This window comes from Bombyx mandarina, chromosome 15 (assembly GCF_030267445.1).
Source record: "Bombyx mandarina strain Sakado chromosome 15, ASM3026744v2".
NCBI classification, from domain to species: Eukaryota; Metazoa; Arthropoda; class Insecta; order Lepidoptera; family Bombycidae; genus Bombyx; species Bombyx mandarina.
In genome coordinates, this window is record NC_143221.1 from 15,554,212 (window position 1) to 15,571,223 (window position 17,012).

At 38.1% G+C, this 17,012-nt stretch overlaps 1 protein-coding gene across 1 annotated transcript; it reads left to right on the plus strand.

Moving 5' to 3' along the window:
* Nucleotides 1-370: 370 nt before the first annotated feature.
* On the plus strand, nucleotides 371-15,386 carry LOC114250284 (solute carrier family 22 member 3). Its single transcript, XM_089732849.1, has 12 exons — nucleotides 371-400; nucleotides 1,161-1,387; nucleotides 1,979-2,165; nucleotides 2,531-2,660; nucleotides 3,294-3,422; nucleotides 4,322-4,514; nucleotides 6,073-6,178; nucleotides 11,609-11,841; nucleotides 12,351-12,428; nucleotides 13,175-13,352; nucleotides 14,149-14,303; nucleotides 15,175-15,386. Exons 1-12 carry the CDS (start codon nucleotides 371-373, stop codon nucleotides 15,233-15,235), a joined length of 1,707 nt encoding a protein of 568 aa, XP_089588975.1. The 3' UTR covers nucleotides 15,236-15,386.
* Nucleotides 15,387-17,012: the final 1,626 nt, after the last annotated feature.

A 17,012-nucleotide genomic window follows, 5' to 3' on the forward strand; every position in this document is an offset into this window, starting at 1 on the left:
CCTTTCGACCCCCAATGTAATAAACAATCTTATTCTTATTCTAATCGCCAAATCAACAAATGTCTTATTAAAAACAAGAGAAAGGTAGAGAGAGGTCAATAGTGATGATATTCCGGCTTTTTGGCCAAACAATCCAAATTCAAGCAGGGCGAAATGGCAGGCTCATCTAGTATACTTCGTTTTATCATAGTTTTATCATATATCACTGAATATCGACCGTAAATAGGTAGACATATAGATAAATGTAACTTGTAATAGTGATTTTAAAAAACCACGTTAAGGCTTGCGCTCTCTTGTAATGGAATTCGATTAGCTGGTTCAAAAGTGGGGCCCTTGTTTTTTTGTTTTTCGTAGTGATAAAAACAGCATTATGTCGATTAAGGTGTCCGAGTCCAAGGAGGTTTGTTAATATTTCATAGTATTTCTTCTTTTTTTTTAATATTCAAATAATTATTTGTTATTTGTATTATAAAACAATCCGAGTTTCTCGCGATGAATTTTTTGAACATGAACAAAACTAACCAAAGAACACGCTTTTATCATCATCATCATCATCTGAGCCTATAGCTGTCATCTGTTGAACATAAGCCTCTCTCTCCAATCGATTTCCACCTGTATCCAACGTGACCCAGCGATTTTCACTAGGTCGTCGCTTCATCTCGGGGATACCCAGTTGGACTTGTCGTATCTGCAGTAGAACTTACATGCTGCGCGGAATTGATAGTTTCTAGCGATAAGATCACCGATCAAGTGTATCTTGAATGTATTTTTAGTGTACTTTTACTGTTTTTCGACTATCATTTACTCAAAACAAACACAAAAATAAAATAAACTTTTTTTGTTGCAATATCTTCGTATAAAGAAGTACTGTAAGTAGTAGTTAGTAGAATTTATTAACTACCATAAAATACGCTAAGCATTATACGTTCCAACGAACGGCTAGCACTGGTTGGACGGGACCACTTCGATAAAGCGGCACGACACGAGAACCCCCTCATCGTGGCCGCCGGTAAGTACATTCCTGATCCTGCGGAAAGAATGGAAAGCAGTCGACGTCGCCCAAAACATAGACATAGTCTCGAGATGGGTGGCGACATTCCCTTAGTGATGTCTGCGTCTACGATTCACTTATTTAATACAATAAAAACGCACATTTTTAGGAGACAATAGCCCTCAACAATGGGGAGAAGCCTCAAGAAGACATCCTGTGTCGTATCATCACGCATGTTGGAGAGATGGGTCTTTACCAGAGGGTTCTCTTCGTGATACTGTTATACTTCGGCGCGATCTTCATGTTTGTCTACTCAGTGCAGATGTTCGTGGCAGCCACTCCACAGGAGCACTGGTGTAGGGTTCCGGAGCTGGGGCACTTAGATCAGGAACTAAGGTAGAGCTTACAAGAACATTCGTCTGGTTGATTAAGTTACCACATAAATCATCATGGCGGATCCTTTGGCCAAACCATAATGTGTTGTTTAGTACCACAAAACTTTTTTGATTAGCAATGTCTTGACTAAAAGAAAGTGTCGAACAAACGATTCACATTTAGGTGTCCAAAAACACTTAGTTACTTAGATTTAAGTACAACTTTGCCAACGTCGGGTAGTGGAGGTATCAACATAATGATGCTAAGACATTTACATTACATTTACAGGAATGAACTGAAAAGAAAGTTACCTATTTAGTTTTACAATTTTTGCATTGAACAGTTAGTAGGAACTACAATATTATATTATTAGCGTCTATGAAAGATCCAAGCGACCTACCTTTTTAGTGAGGAAAGTTAATAGGAAGTTCATGTTGATGGAGAGGGGGATTATGTTTTATAATAAAGTATATAGGAGATTACACTTATTGTTAAGGATGCAGTTGAAGAATATATGATCCACTGTGAAAATTAAATACAAAGATAATAGCATAGGCTATGAATAAAACCATCCACTCACCTGTGAGAATGCCAAGCCAAAATTTATTATAGGAGGAACCTATCCATCCCTGGCGCAGCGCAAGGTCGCAATTGGGATAGATGTCTAATGTACGACGTCAACTGGACTACTGTGTTGGTGAATCTGACTCCACCGGATCCCGGGTCTCCGAAGAAACCCTGTTCTGATGGATGGGAGTTCTTGTTTAACGATATACCCTACGCTACGGTTGTGAGTGAGGTATGGTTAAATATTTTTTCCGAAATGTGTATTAGATTGTGATTATTTTGGCATCAGATTAATTCTGCCTATCTTTACTTCTCCTTGAGTCGATAATCCTCAATACTGAGATTCGTGGCCTCCTCTAATAACTTTCTCCTGTATTATCCTGCGCCATTCCTGCCTATCTTCCAGCTATAGCTAGGTATATATCCAGCTTTTCCAAATTGTCACCTCTTTACACGGCAACTACTGCATGAACTAGACTGTATTTGACCTAATAGTTAAACAAAGTGCCAATCTTTTGACCTTATTTCAATTATTCCTCAAAATTTACTACTCTCTTGTTAACTTAATTATGTTTCAATGAAGTATCTCCTTAACAGAGAGAATGGGTATGTGGAAAGGCAAGCTACGTGCCAATAGCTCAGGCAATATTCTTCTTTGGCTCGCTTATCGGCTGTATCCTGTTCGGTTGGATTGGAGACTTGTACGGGAGAGTTCCTGCTGTTGTAGGTATTGGAATTAAGTATTTTTTATTTTTATTTTATATATTACATATTATATCGGCGCAACCCTGCTATTTAGTTAACTAAGATGGTACTAGTTGTTTCCTCAATGTTAAAATTGTTGGATAACTGTTATAAGTCCAACGGAAGACAACAATTGTTTCAAAAACAACAGCATTGAATTGTGTCAGCAACGCTGACGTCATCATTTTAAAAACACCATGGAACTAGCCAATCCGTCCTATATTTTAAACTGACAATTTGAAAGCGGATCGTTTAAGTCTTGAAGTCATTTGCACTGAACAGATAATCTTATAACGCCGGGTGTATTTTTCATGTTTTATTTATTTATTGCATAGATGGGTAGACGAGCTCACAGCCCACCTGGTGTTAAGTGGTTACCGGAACCCATAGACATCTAAAACGTAAATGCTGCCACCCACCTTGAGATATGAGTTTTTAAGATCTCAATATACTTATAGTTACAACGGCTGCCCCACCCTTCAAACCACCGAAACGCATTACTGTTTCACGGCAGAAATATGTAGGGTGGTGGTACCAACCCGTGCGGACTCACAAGAGGTCCTACCACCGGTAAACAAGAGGTCCTAACACCAGTAGTTTCTTTTGTTTTAAATAGGTTCAAATCTCATCGGATGCGTGGGTGGAGTTGCGAGTTGTTTCACAATTGGATTGTGGGACTTCGCATTCTGTCGGTTCCTCGTGGGATTGTCGAATGATTGCTGTTTCATTATGGTGTATATTTTAGGTGAGTAAGCTATTAATTTACCTTGTAGGAATCGAAGATTTCCCATCTTTATATGTAACGATAATTGCGGTTCTAAATGTAATAGGAATCGGAAAGTAAATTGCATTTGTTAATAAAACTATAAAAAAAAAACGTGCTGTAGAAGGACCGCCGTATCGTAAAAAAGCATGCAGCTTAATTTATGATTTCGAAAAAAAAATAAAAATTATGAAAAGAGTATGGAACTGCAAAATTTTTAATTACATAAAAAATAATCGATTGTGAGTTTAAAAGTATATGTTTTAATGTATTGTGTTGATGAAATTCTATTTACTAGTGGTCCCCTGGTAGTCGAAATTCGACTTTAACTACTTGAAATTATAAGTTTGTACACTATTATGATTCTATTGTCAAAGACACTATACTTCTTTAATCACAGATTTCGTCAATACTACAGTTTTTAGACAAATATTAATAAAGACAAAACAATATTTAATCTATTCTCAATTTGACAAACTATAACTGACAGACTGCAATAATAAAAGTTTGACAATAAATGAATAAACAAATAGTATGCATGCGTGTGTGTGTCAAATACATGGCAGTGTGTGTAATGTTTTTTTTTATTGATTATAGTATTATTTATGAATAATTTAAAAAAAAATTAGCATTCTGCACTCCTTCTCTCTATATTCTCTATAAGTATGGGAAATTTCATACTTCTCCGTCCGCGCAATTTTCGTAAAAAGGGGTACAAAGTTTATGCTTCACGTATTAATATATTCTATTGATGACTAAATTAGGACATAAGGCTTTTTCGTTACGTGATGATTTCGAACTGTCAAACTCTACTACAAGCCGCGTACGCTCGTGTAGAAAGACTATATTGAGACGATAAATAATTTATTTCAATTCTTCAGTATTAGAATACGTGGGGACGAAACATCGTACTTGGGTGTCTAATATGTCCTTTGCGATCTCTGGCTGCCTTGGAGCTACAATGTTGCCAATATTGGCGCTTTGGCTGCTAGATTGGCGGAAGCTGTTGTTGGTGACATCTCTGCCAATGTTGGCTGCATTGGCCATACCTTGGATAGTTCCAGAGAGTGCCAGGTGAGTTAAAAAGGGAATTGGTAACGACCTATACAAAATAGTTTGGTTTCGTATAAGCAGTTTGCTTATCTGTTTGTGATACAAAAAAAAACTTAAAGTTGAAATGAGTAGTGCTTCACATATTCTACGGTCTACACTTTAGGCCTCGCCACGCTTTTTTTTACAATAAAATCATTTTTTCTTACACTATTTGTAATTCAAATTTATTAAAATTTATTTTCTTTTTTTTAGTTGGATTTTCTGTAAAAGCGTATTTTTTTAATTTTTTTAAACTAATATTTAATTTTTATTTTTTAGTTGAATTTCAATTTTTTCAATTACTTTTTTTTCCATTTTTTTTTAATTTTGAATTGTCATCGGTCCCTAATAAGTATACCAAATTTCGAGTTAATCCGAAGTTTTGAGGGGGATCAAAATCATGTTCAAAGATTCCGTTACATACTAACATACATACGTCTGAAGCTAATAAAAGCGTATTATAAAACGCGAGATTATACCGTAAAACCTATTTTAATTTATTTTTTTTGCCTTTGTAGGCAGACGCACACTGCCCACCTGATAATAAGTGGTCACCGTCGCTCATGGACGTCAGCAATGCCAGGGGCAGAGCCAAGCCGCTGCTTACCATAAAGTGCTATCCGCAAGCCTCGTTTGAAGAAGGACATGTCATAGCGCTCGGAAAACACCGTGGAGGGGAGTTCATTTCAAAGCCGGATGGTACGTGGCAAAAAAGATTTTTGGAAACGCACTGTCGATGACCGCAGCGGTTCCAGATAATATGGATGAACCCTGCTCCGATGGCGGGAGGTGCGATGATAAAAAGGACATGAGGGGACCATCTCGAATAATTCCTCAGAGCATTCCCCATGGACCATACGGTATAAAACACAGAGAGAACCGAAGTCCCTTCGTAGACCCAGAGGTTCCAAGCGATCCGCGAGAGCAGGACTATCGACCATCCGAACAGCCCGTTTCTGTATGGAGTCAAATGGAAGTAGCTAGTATTTGGGAGCCCCGGCCCAGAGGTGAGAGCAGTACTCCACGCGAGGTCGGACCTGCGCTTTATAAAGCGCAAGTCTCTGTCCAGGCGTGAAATACCGCTTCGCTCTATTGAGGACTCCCAACATGTATGCCTCAGATTGACAGCAGTTCTCATTTTATTGTACCAAGCTGCCAAAATCGGTATATTTTAATTATTGCTGTGCAGATGTTATGTAATGGTAGTAGTCATAGTAGTACCGGAGTCCATAGATAGTACAATATGAATACTACGTGTCTTGAGGCACAAATTCGAAGTCTTCTACTCTTAAAACCGGTACTTCTCCTCGGGAATTACTCCGCGGCGAAAATAGGCAAGATTGCCTTAAGATTGGCTTAAGCCAATAAAAATATTCACACTATAAATTCGGTAGGCAGTGGCTTGGCTCTGCCCCTGACATTGCTGAAGTCCATGGGCGACGGTAACCACTCACCATCAGGTGGGCCGTGTGGTCGTCTGCCTACAAAGGCAATAAAAAAATAATAACAATAAAACTTGAATCAACCCTCGTGGTCGCAGATGGTTATCGGCATCAGGGAAAGTGGACCGCGCCATCAGCGTGCTCAGGAGATTCGAGAGTGTAAACAAAAGAAGGATACCCGACGATGCGATAGAAGAATTTATTGTAAGTCTATATAATTGTAAGCATAGTAGCGCGGGTAGTCACAGAAAACACACGAGTTTTTCGTTCACATTTGTTAAAATTGATTTAAAATATTAACAAAAGTCTTTTTTGAGAAATTGACCATTTATTGTGATAAGTACTAGTGTCTGCCTGCTGGGAAGTGTTATTCTCCTGTTTTAAATATTTACTGATTTCAAGATGAATGTACTGCAAAGTAGTTTGTCAGACTTGTCGGAGCACTTTTACAAGAAGATGGCTGATTTTGAGGCAAAGCTTCATCCACAGTCAGTATCATCTCCCTCAACATCTTCTCCGGACCTGGCTGCTGAGTTTGCAGTGTTTCGAGCATTTATCACTGAGGCTGTGTCGGGTCTACAAAAACAGATTGAGGTTCTGTCTCACAAACTTGATCACATGGAGATGCATGGCCGCAGGAAGATGTTGCTTTTCCACGGGGTGGTTGAACAGAAACAAGAAAATACATTCGAAATTGTGGCCGACATATTGAAAAAACATTTTTCATTAAATACTGTTTCAGTTCACGATATTAAATGGTGTAACAGAATGAGACAGCCTTCTGCCAGGGAAAGGGCACGACCGATCTTGGTGAAGTTCCATGATTTTAGTTTCCGCAATAAGATCTGGTTTAGTAAGTCTCAATTAAAAAGGACTGGGATAACGGTTTCCGAATTTCTTACGAAACAACGGCACGATGTTTTCATGGCAGCACGGGACAAGTTTGGAGTAACGAACTCGTGGACTAAAGAAGGCACAGTTTATGTTCTCGGCTCAGATGGCAAAAGACATCGGGTGTACTGCCGTAGACAACTGATTGAAATTGATAGGCACACCGTGGAGACTGTTCCTGTACAAACTGCCGCAAAACCAAACACGGCGTCTGTTGCACCAAAGCTTAAGCGTGCCGCCGCCCGTAAATGAAGATTCAATTTTATTCTGCATTTTTCATTTTATTTCTGCTACTATTACTTTCATCTTCAGGTCGAATTCATATTCAGGTCGAATTCATATTTGTTTTTCGGGTAGTTTAAGGTTTGTACATGAGTATTTCTGCTGAATAAGGCGGATTAAGCGAATAGTTCCAATCTGCTTAGTTGTTGTGTTCATACTCTGTTCATACATTTTTTTTGTACTCTGCATAATTTAACATATTACTTGTTTATGTAAATGTAATAAATTTAACGCTCAATGACATCACAACAACAAACACTTTTACCACGGATAATACTTTGACAAGCACAGATTATATTCTAATATAGATAACTTCGCGTGTTGTGTCATAGAGTAAGTATTTCGATATATAATTTTTTTTTTTTTTTACGTATAATGTTGACTCCAACAATAATCTTGTGTTGACGAAATCTTTCTTCTTAATCTTTTTCCCATTTTTTTTTTTTTTTTATTACGGCCTGAACTATGTATAATTTGTCTTTAGTAGTTTTGTTTTGTTTTTATTTGAATTATTGTTTTTCTTTTCTTTTCTTTAACTTCACGAATAATGTAAATATTTTTATTTTCAGTTTTATTTTTATTTATTGTTGTAACACTCAACCAGCGGGTGGACTGAATGTTTGTAGTTGAATTGTAACTACATAACCTGTAAGTACATTGGTTTATTAATATTTATTGTTTTGCTTCTTTACGCAACGACGCATATTAATAATTTTGTTTAGAATATTACCTGATCACATTTTATATTTATTATAATTTAATTTTTGATGTCAGACACGGAAAGCGATAGAGCTGAAATATTTTTCTCAGCAAGTAGTAATGATGCAAGTTTTACCAGTGTTCCTTCTTTGGCTGAGACACTAATGTCGCAGTTTTCTGATGGTTCCCGGAACTTTAATGTTGTTCACATTAATGCCCAGAGCGTACCAGCACATTTTCCTGATATGCTGGCAAGTTTTAGCTGTGAGAACATCCACGCCATTCTTATTTCCGAATCATGGCTTAAGCCTTGTCTCCCTTCATGTTCGTATGCTTTACCTGGCTTCCGTCTTATTCGCAACGATCGCATAAGTGGTGGTGGCGGTGGTGTAGCCATATATCTCCGCACACACATTGAGTATACAATAATTAGTCTGTCTGCACAGCCTCCTCCACCTAATGCCGGTGAGCATCTTTTTCTGGAAGTGGAGCTAAACCACCGTAAAGTTCTCTTGGGTGTCTACTACTCACCCTCGTCACATTTAGATTTTTTCTCATCCTTTGAAGGCATCCTCGAAACTTTAGTTCCTTCTTACAACCATTGCATAATAATGGGTGATTTTAACACATGTCTTCTTAAAAGTAATAGTCGTTCTTCTTCTTTTCTATCTGTTACCGAATCTTGTAATTTATCTATTCTCCCCTTAAATGCTACACACACTTTCCCCAACTGTACCCCGTCACTTCTTGACCTAATTTTGATTAGCTCTCGGGATCACGTCGCTAAACACGGACAGTGCTCAGCCGATGCGTTTTCTTACCACGATTTACTTTTCCTTTCTTATAAGATTCGCCCCCCCAAGGCCAAATCTAGAATCCTCTTGCAACGCAATTTTGGTGGTATAGACCTGGATAACCTTCGTGAAGATGCTAGTGGTATTGACTGGGACCCCTTATTTGCATGTGACGACTGTGACGAAAAGGTTAAGCTCCTTACAACACTTTTAACAGAACTATACGATAAACATGCACCGATCCGTCCGGTAAGGCTTAAGCATTTACCCTCGCCTTGGCTTACGGAGGAACTCAAAATATTATTATCTAAAAAAGCAGCATCCAAGGCAAGGTTCAAGAGAATACCTACAGTTGAGAATCGTAATAATTACATGCGGATTCGAAATCGCTGCAACAGGATGTGTAGGGATGCTCAACGCCAACATATTCATACTTCTGTAGAAAATGGAGATCCGGTGAAGGTCTGGAAATTTCTTAGAACTTTGGGGATTGGAAAGACACGTCATGTGATACCCCCTTCTGACGTGAATTTAAATGCATTAAATTTACATTTTTCAACTTCGTCCAATTTTGATGTGACAGTTAAATCGAATACAATGAACTCTCTTTCAAATCTCCCGACCCCGGATTTTTCACCGTTTATTTTCAATCACTTAACGGCTTGTGGTGTTAAGAAGAGCATCTTATCTATTACTTCTAATGCAGTCGGTGCTGACAATTTGAGCCGAAATATGATCCTACCAATCCTTGATGAAATCCTTCCTGTAATTACGCATATCATGAATTACTCTTTGAGTAATGGTACCTTTCCCTTTGCCTGGAAGGACGCGCAAATTACACCTCTGCCTAAAAAGCCTAATCCCAAATCATTTTCCGAGTATCGTCCTATATCCATCTTATCTTTCCTATCCAAGGTTTTAGAACGGCTTATTCATGCACAGCTGAGTGAATTCCTTTATGAAAATAATCTCTTAAATCCCTTCCAATCTGGTTTCCGTCCTGGTCACAGTACTACGACTGCATTGGTAAATATCACGGATGATATTAGGCTCGGCATGGAGAGGGGAATGTTGACGGTGCTTGCATTGCTTGACTTTAGTAATGCTTTCAACACCGTTGATATTGACATTCTCCTTGCTACACTTGGCTCTCTTAACACATCTCCATCCGTAGTTGATTGGTTTCGTAGTTACCTGTCTGGTCGCCGGCAGCGTGTTCGCATCGAAGATAATTTTTCTTCGTGGTGTGACACATGCGTGGGTGTTCCGCAGGGTGGCGTTTTATCTCCATTGCTCTTCGCGATATATATTAATTCTGTCTCCAACCATCTCATTTCCTCCTACCACTTGTATGCAGACGATCTCCAGCTTTATACGCAAGCCCCGGTGGAAGAATTGCCTCTTGCTTGCACCAAAGTAAATAATGACTTACTTAGTATAACAAATTGGAGTAAATCTTATGGGCTGCAAATAAATCCGACAAAAACTCAGGTCATTATTGTCGGTGCACCTAGAAGGCTTGCGACAGTTGATTGGACGCGAATTCCCCCAATTTCAATTGATGGAGTTCAAATACCAGTTAGTGATAAGGTGAGAAACTTGGGTATCTTTGTAGATAGGCATATGTCATGGGATGCACAAATTAAAGAAACTTGTCGAAAGATTTATGCGGCTGCAGGATCCTTAAGACGTCTGCGAAATTTTCTCCCTACTGCCACCAAGACTGCGCTTGCACAATCTCTTCTTCTCCCCATCCTTGATTATGCTGATGTTAGCTATCTCGATCTCACTGAAGCACAATTAAATAAACTAGAGCGTCTTCAAAATTTCTGTTTAAGATTTATATTTGGCTTACGAAAATATGATCACGTCTCAGAATTTCGCGCTAAGCTCAAGTGGCTGCCAATTCGCCTTCGTCGGAATGCTCATATTCTTTCTTTGCTCTATACTGTTCTTTTTAATCCTTCTTCTCCTTCTTATCTCAAAAGACGCTTTGAATTTATCCGTGATACACATACCATATCCCTGAGATCAACGGACAACATGCAATTAATGATGCCAGTGCATTCGACAAGGTTCTACGATCATTCCTTTACTGTTCAAGCTATTCGTTTGTGGAATGCTCTCCCGGTACGTATACGACATGCTGAAACATTAAATTCGTTCAAACGCCTCATTAAGGAACATTTTTTAAATACTAGTCAACCGATTTAATATGTGATAAGGTAGATTTCTGAAATTGGTATCTACTTAAATTGTATATGTTTCAAAGGTATTTTAAGTATCTTTTATATGTAAATTGCTTATTCTTATTTATGTGTAAAGAAGCAAAATTTAAACTTAATTTACTTATTTTTTATTTCTAATAATTATTATTATATTATAATACTTTGTATTAATTTTATGTTTATTTGCAGAGATATGTATGTGTATATGTATGTGTACATATATGTATATGTATTTCACTGGAATGGTACACCGCGCGTAGTTCGTTTCCAAATGATTCTTGTCCACCTGATGGTTGTCTGGAAGAGATCGCTTTTAGCGATAAGACCGCCAATTGTACTTTTTGTTTTTAATGTATCGCACTTGTATTATTTGTTTTTTTGGTGTACAATAAAGAATACTCTCTCTCTCTCTCTCTCTAAGCATTTACTGATAGTAGGACCTCTTGTGAGTCCGCGCGGGTAGGTACCACCGTCCTGCCTATTTCTGCCGTGAAGCACTAATGCGTTTCGATTTGAAGGGTAGGGCAGCCGGTGTAACTATACTGAAATCTTATTAGAAATTATATCTTAGGGTGGGTGGCGCATTTACGTTGTAGATGTCTATGGGCTCCAGTAATCATTTAACACTAGGTGGGCTGTGATCTCGTCCACTTATCTAAGCAATAAAAAAAAGTCTATTATATTGGTCGTATCCACGTATTTTCAAACCAATTTAAAACATCGATATTATTTTCTCATAGATAGTTTCGAACAACAAGCAAGAAACGGACGAATCTCTAATAGGACTGTTCAAAAGTCCACCGATGAGGTCGAGCATTATGGTTCTGATCTTAGTTTCTATGATGAGCGGGGTGACCATTGACGCGCTGATCAGGCTCTCTGAGGATATAGGGGATAATTTCTTCTTGACTTTCACGCTATCATCGATATCTGAAGCTCCTGCCCTGATCATAGTCACGCTATTGCTGGACAGGTAAGGCTTTTGAAGATATTTCATTATCAGTTGTGTTCTTCATGGAATGATTGCGTTCTTCCATAGCGAGTTTCGCAATTTGGGTTTAGAATTCATCCCTTAATGAAAAATGAAATTAAAAGTTAAATTAAACTACAATTTGTACAACCAGGCGTACACCCTTAAGAACATATGTCAGAAACACTGAAACCGCTATTTTCTCTTTATAAATAGAATTTGTCTTTTTAAGATCAAGCACGGGAGACTTAGCTACAAACCCTATGAAACAATTTTCAACTCGAAGGACCAGTAATTAGGGCCTAGCAGGACTTGAGTTCATTAAGCTCAGTGGACTGTAGTTTTATATGAAGATTAAATGCTTGTTTGGATCAACAACAGCAGATGCTGCAATATGATTGATCGTGTACAATAAATAATATGATCTGTTAGATTGCAGCCCCAGTGTCTGTCTGGTCCTTGATAGGGAAAACAACATGGATAAGATTTAATACAATATATTTTATTTACAGAGTAGGGCGACGTTGCATGATTTCGAGCACACTGCTACTCACTACTTTTCTATGTTTCGCCTGTGCATTCGTGCCAAAAGTTACTTAGTAAATAAATGTTTATTTAACCCTAAAGTTGTCGTGTCCTAATTAATAAGACTGCCGGTGTAGGCACTCATATCCCTGCGACCATATTTGGACACAAATCCCACAGTCAAGTACCAGTTTATTAAAATTAATGAGCGATTTCACGATGCATGACATCGTGTAATGAAAACGAGAGAAGTCTCCATTCACTCCACCCATTTTATGATTCGTTTAGTTATTTTAGTACTGACTTTTTATTCTTTATTTAATCATTGCTTATACACGAAAAAGATAGACCAAAAGGCACTCTTAACTGTAGGCAGTGGCTTGGCTCTGCCCCTGGCATTGCTGACGTCCATGAGCATCGGTACCTAACCATTTTCCACCAGGTGGGCCGTGTGCTCGTCTGTCAACACGGGCAAAAAAAAATAAAAAAAAAGTATATTACGCACCGAAGGAGAAAAGTAAGACATTCACGTCCGCGAATTGTTGTTGTTGTTGTTGACAATCGCGGATGGGCATGTTCTACTTTTCTCCCTAGGTACTTATACATTTATTTTTCAACCGGAATGAAAATTTCGCTTTTAGTCCCTGGCACGCGGGACAAAAGTACCCGATTCTCTCCCGGTGCGTATGTAGTCTCACCGGTCTCAATCGGGTACTTTTGTCCCGCGTGCCAAGGACTAAAAGCGAACTTTTCATCCCGGGGGGAAAAAAATGATAAATTGTACTGAAAATTCATTCTTCTGTTGTTCCTTAGGTATTTCACAAATGATCGCGGCAGTTCTGAGCAGGTTCGCAGTGAATATGTCGATAAGTGTGCAAGTGCAGTTGGGAACTGAATTGCTGCCGACCGCCGTGCGTGCCACGGGGACCTCCTTATTACACGTCACCGCTTTCTTTGCAACGGCATTCTCACCATTTGTCGTATATACTGTAAGTATATGTGTGCGACCATTGCGACTGCGGGACCATTTTTGAGGAACATCCAGCCAGTGCGTATGAGGCCTGTTAGTCCTCACATAGAACCGCCTATTTCTGCGGTGAAGCAGTAATGCGTTTCGGCTTGAAGAGTGGGGCAGCCGTTGTAACTACACAGTATGCTTAGTGCGAGTTTTTTAACGTTCTCGATAACGTAAAAGTTAGCTCATATTTGTATGGAATAGGATCGTTTGCCTACGTTTGCCGCTAGGGGCGCTGTTTCAACTGCATACAAAATTGGGTTAACTTTTACGCTATCGAAAACGTTAAAAAAGTCGCACTAAGCACACTGAGACCTTAGAACTTACATCTCAAGGTGGGTAGCGCATTCATGTTGTAAATGTCTATAGGCTCCACTAACCACTTAACACCAGGTGGGCCGTGAGCTCGTCCACCTATCTAAGCAATAAATAAAATAAAACCGTTCTGGAAGATATCCACACTCATGGAAATGTGAAGATAGTCGCCTCTCACATCAAAATAACCCGAATCTAACTGCCACACTATAGATCAGTCGCGCATGGGACTTTTTAAACCACATATCGCAGTAAAAGCGTAAGTAGGTATTATTTAAAACCTGCAAAAGTCGTTTTATTGTGGATAACATTGCACTCATGAATATGTACTTTAAAAGATCGTTAACGATTAAATTATCATTTTATTGTTTAATTCAAAAATTATATACACTAAATCCAATCTCAACTTTCCAAGCTCGTCGATTATAACGGTTGTTTGATTATAATCTTTCCAGGGCCGATACTGGAGGCCGCTGCCGCTGTTCATCCTCGTCGGATTAACGCTGTTCGCGTGCGGCTTGGCTTTGTTGCTTCCCGAAACCAAAGGTCGGCCTATGCCGCAGACCATAGTCGAAGGAGAGAAAGTCGTGAATGAAACTCTGCTGTGTCGGTTAGTTATCATTTCGACTGTCAGTTAAATGTGGTACAAGTAATCGATCGCTTCGTTAGCCACTAGTCTCTTACACTGTGTGCTTAGTGTGCAGTTGGAACAGCGCCCCTGGCGGCAAACGTAGGCAAACGTTCCAAATCCATACAAATTTGACTTAACTTTTACGCTATCGAGAACTTTAAAAAACTCGCACTAAACGCACTGGGCCTGATTTCTTTGGCACAGAATTCGGATCAGAGTTCAAGAAACGTAGCGTAGGTTATTTAAACAAAAATTCCGACCGGTTACAGTAAGAACATGGATTACTAGTATAATAATATCGCACATACGGTGCTATAAAGTCATCTATGCAATTTTTGTTAACACTGAACTGAGTATGACAAAATAGGTACATTTTTAAATAGTTATTAGTGAGATGAGAGAGAGAGGTTTGCTTTTACTGATGAAGTTTAAAGTTGTAGTTTAAATTATATTTTATTTCTATAGACTAGCAGAACTATATAAGAATTATAGTATAATAAGATGTTGAATTTTCCAACATTTCCCATGAAGAAATTACATAATTAGCATAAGTGACGTTATCGCACCGTATGTGCGATATAACAAACACGAGAGTGGCCTTTGTTTATTTATTACTTAATCAATAGAGTTTTAATTAATCAATAGAGCATCATCAGCTATCACATATTGCTGTCAGAGATACCTACAGAAAAATTATAAAGCACGTCAAACGATAGCAAAAGATTTCATCATAGAAATAAGTACTATTGCAGACTTTTTCATGTTAACGAAAAGTACCTATGCCACTCATAAAGTGCAGTTAGACGTTGCCTTTAGAAAATGTGTCAATTTTCATATCTTTTCTGCACAGGAAACCAGCAAATGATGAAGAATTAGAAGACTTGTCACATTTAAGAAGATCTGTTGAATAAAGATGTAAACGAAAATCGTTTTGTTTCCCCTAAAAGTGTGATAGAACTGGACGTGTATCACAACTTCATGATAGGGCCTCCAAAAATCTTCAGCCGTAAATTTGTTATTATTGCATCGATTTCAATGATTCATTTTGTATTTAGTTCACTGTGATCCCAAATGGTGTCTTTTGTTGGAATCACCTAATCTAAAAACGTATTTAATTAACAGCGATTTTTATTGAAGACTGGCTGACCCGGCAGACTTCACAGTGCCTCTATCGATAAACAAAAGACCTAAGCTTTTATATAAAATAAAGTTAAAACAAACAAAAGGAATCCGTCCGAGGGAGGGACACATCAAAGTAAAAACATAATTGTTATTTTTATTTAGTTCCGAGCATTTTCATATTTATCTACCTTTCAAACCTTCTCTGGACTTCCACAAATAATTCAAGACCAAAATTAACCAAATCGATCCAGCCGTTCTCGAGTTTTGGCGAGACTAACGAACAGCAATTCATTTATTATATCATTCAATATATTATATAGACTAGCGACCCGCCCTCGCTTCGCTTCGGAAACATTAAATTTTATTATTGATAGTTGAGTCCCGCGATGTTACCTGCGGTTATTGTCGTACCGCGGGTGACGACGCGGGATGAAGCTAGTCTAAAAAAAGTAGCCTTAGTTACTCCTTATATCATCAACTACCTATCAGTGAAAGTCCCGTCAAAATCGGTTCAGCCGTTCCAGAGATTAGCCGGAACAAACAAGACAGACAGACAAAAATTGTAAAAAAATGTTATTTTGGTGTATGTATCGTATAAATATTCATATGCACGTAGTAAAGAGCGGTTATTTCAATATTACAAACAGACATTCCAATTTTATTATGAATTTTTTATTATTTTATTATGGTATGAAGAGAACGTTCGCGAAGCTAAAACGCAAATAAACTACCGCCTTAAACTTACGGTAAACATTATTCAGTTAATAAACAAGCCATTAATAATTATTGTCGTCTAAGCGAGTTCATATTTTGTAGGCATTCAATGAAACGTAAACCCAGCAATTTTTCTAGGCGGTACTTCATAATTACCCAAATAAAAATATCAGTCCCCAAGTGCTTACTATGAACGAAGAAATTATAAGTAAGCCCGCTTTTTTTATTTAGGTGTTTACTCTCCCTTAAACAGAATCCTTTGGGACTACAATAATGTCCACGGTAGCGCGGTCTCCGTCAATGTTCATTCGGCGTTATCCGATTTAAGTGATGAAATAGATGTTTTTTCTAATTGTCTCACAACTTACAGGAAAAATCTGTCGCCGATAATTTCCCAATTAAGTATATATATTATATATTTTTTTATATTTACTAAAAATCACGCCACGTTAACTGGTCCCGTGATAAGTTCGTAAAGAACTTGTGTTACAGGTACCAGATAACGGAAATAAATGTAAGATTTTTTTTTATACACATACTATATTTAATATACATCCATAACCCTGGAAAAGACATTTATATTTATCATACAAATATCTTCCCTTGGCGGGATTCGAACCCGCGACCCCCTTGTGTAGTGAACATGTCACTTACCACTACACCAGACGGCCGTTATAATAATATACTGTTATAATAAATTAATCTTAAACAATCAATCAAATGTAATCAAGTTTTAGTTACATAATTTTTTAGTTTTGTTGATAATGCACCGTCGATTGCACCTATAATTGAGGTGACATCTGCCATGTACTTTTGTCAATTGATCAATGTTTTGTATTGATGATCACTTTG

Coding starts and splice junctions, on each gene's coding strand:
- LOC114250284 (XM_089732849.1), top strand. CDS start 371: ATGTCGATTAAGGTGTCCGAGTCCAAGGAG. Junction 2,166..2,530: donor ACGCTACGGTTGTGAGTGAG/GTATGGTTAAAT, acceptor TCTCCTTAACAG/AGAGAATGGGTATGTGGAAA. Junction 2,661..3,293: donor GAGAGTTCCTGCTGTTGTAG/GTATTGGAATTA, acceptor TGTTTTAAATAG/GTTCAAATCTCATCGGATGC.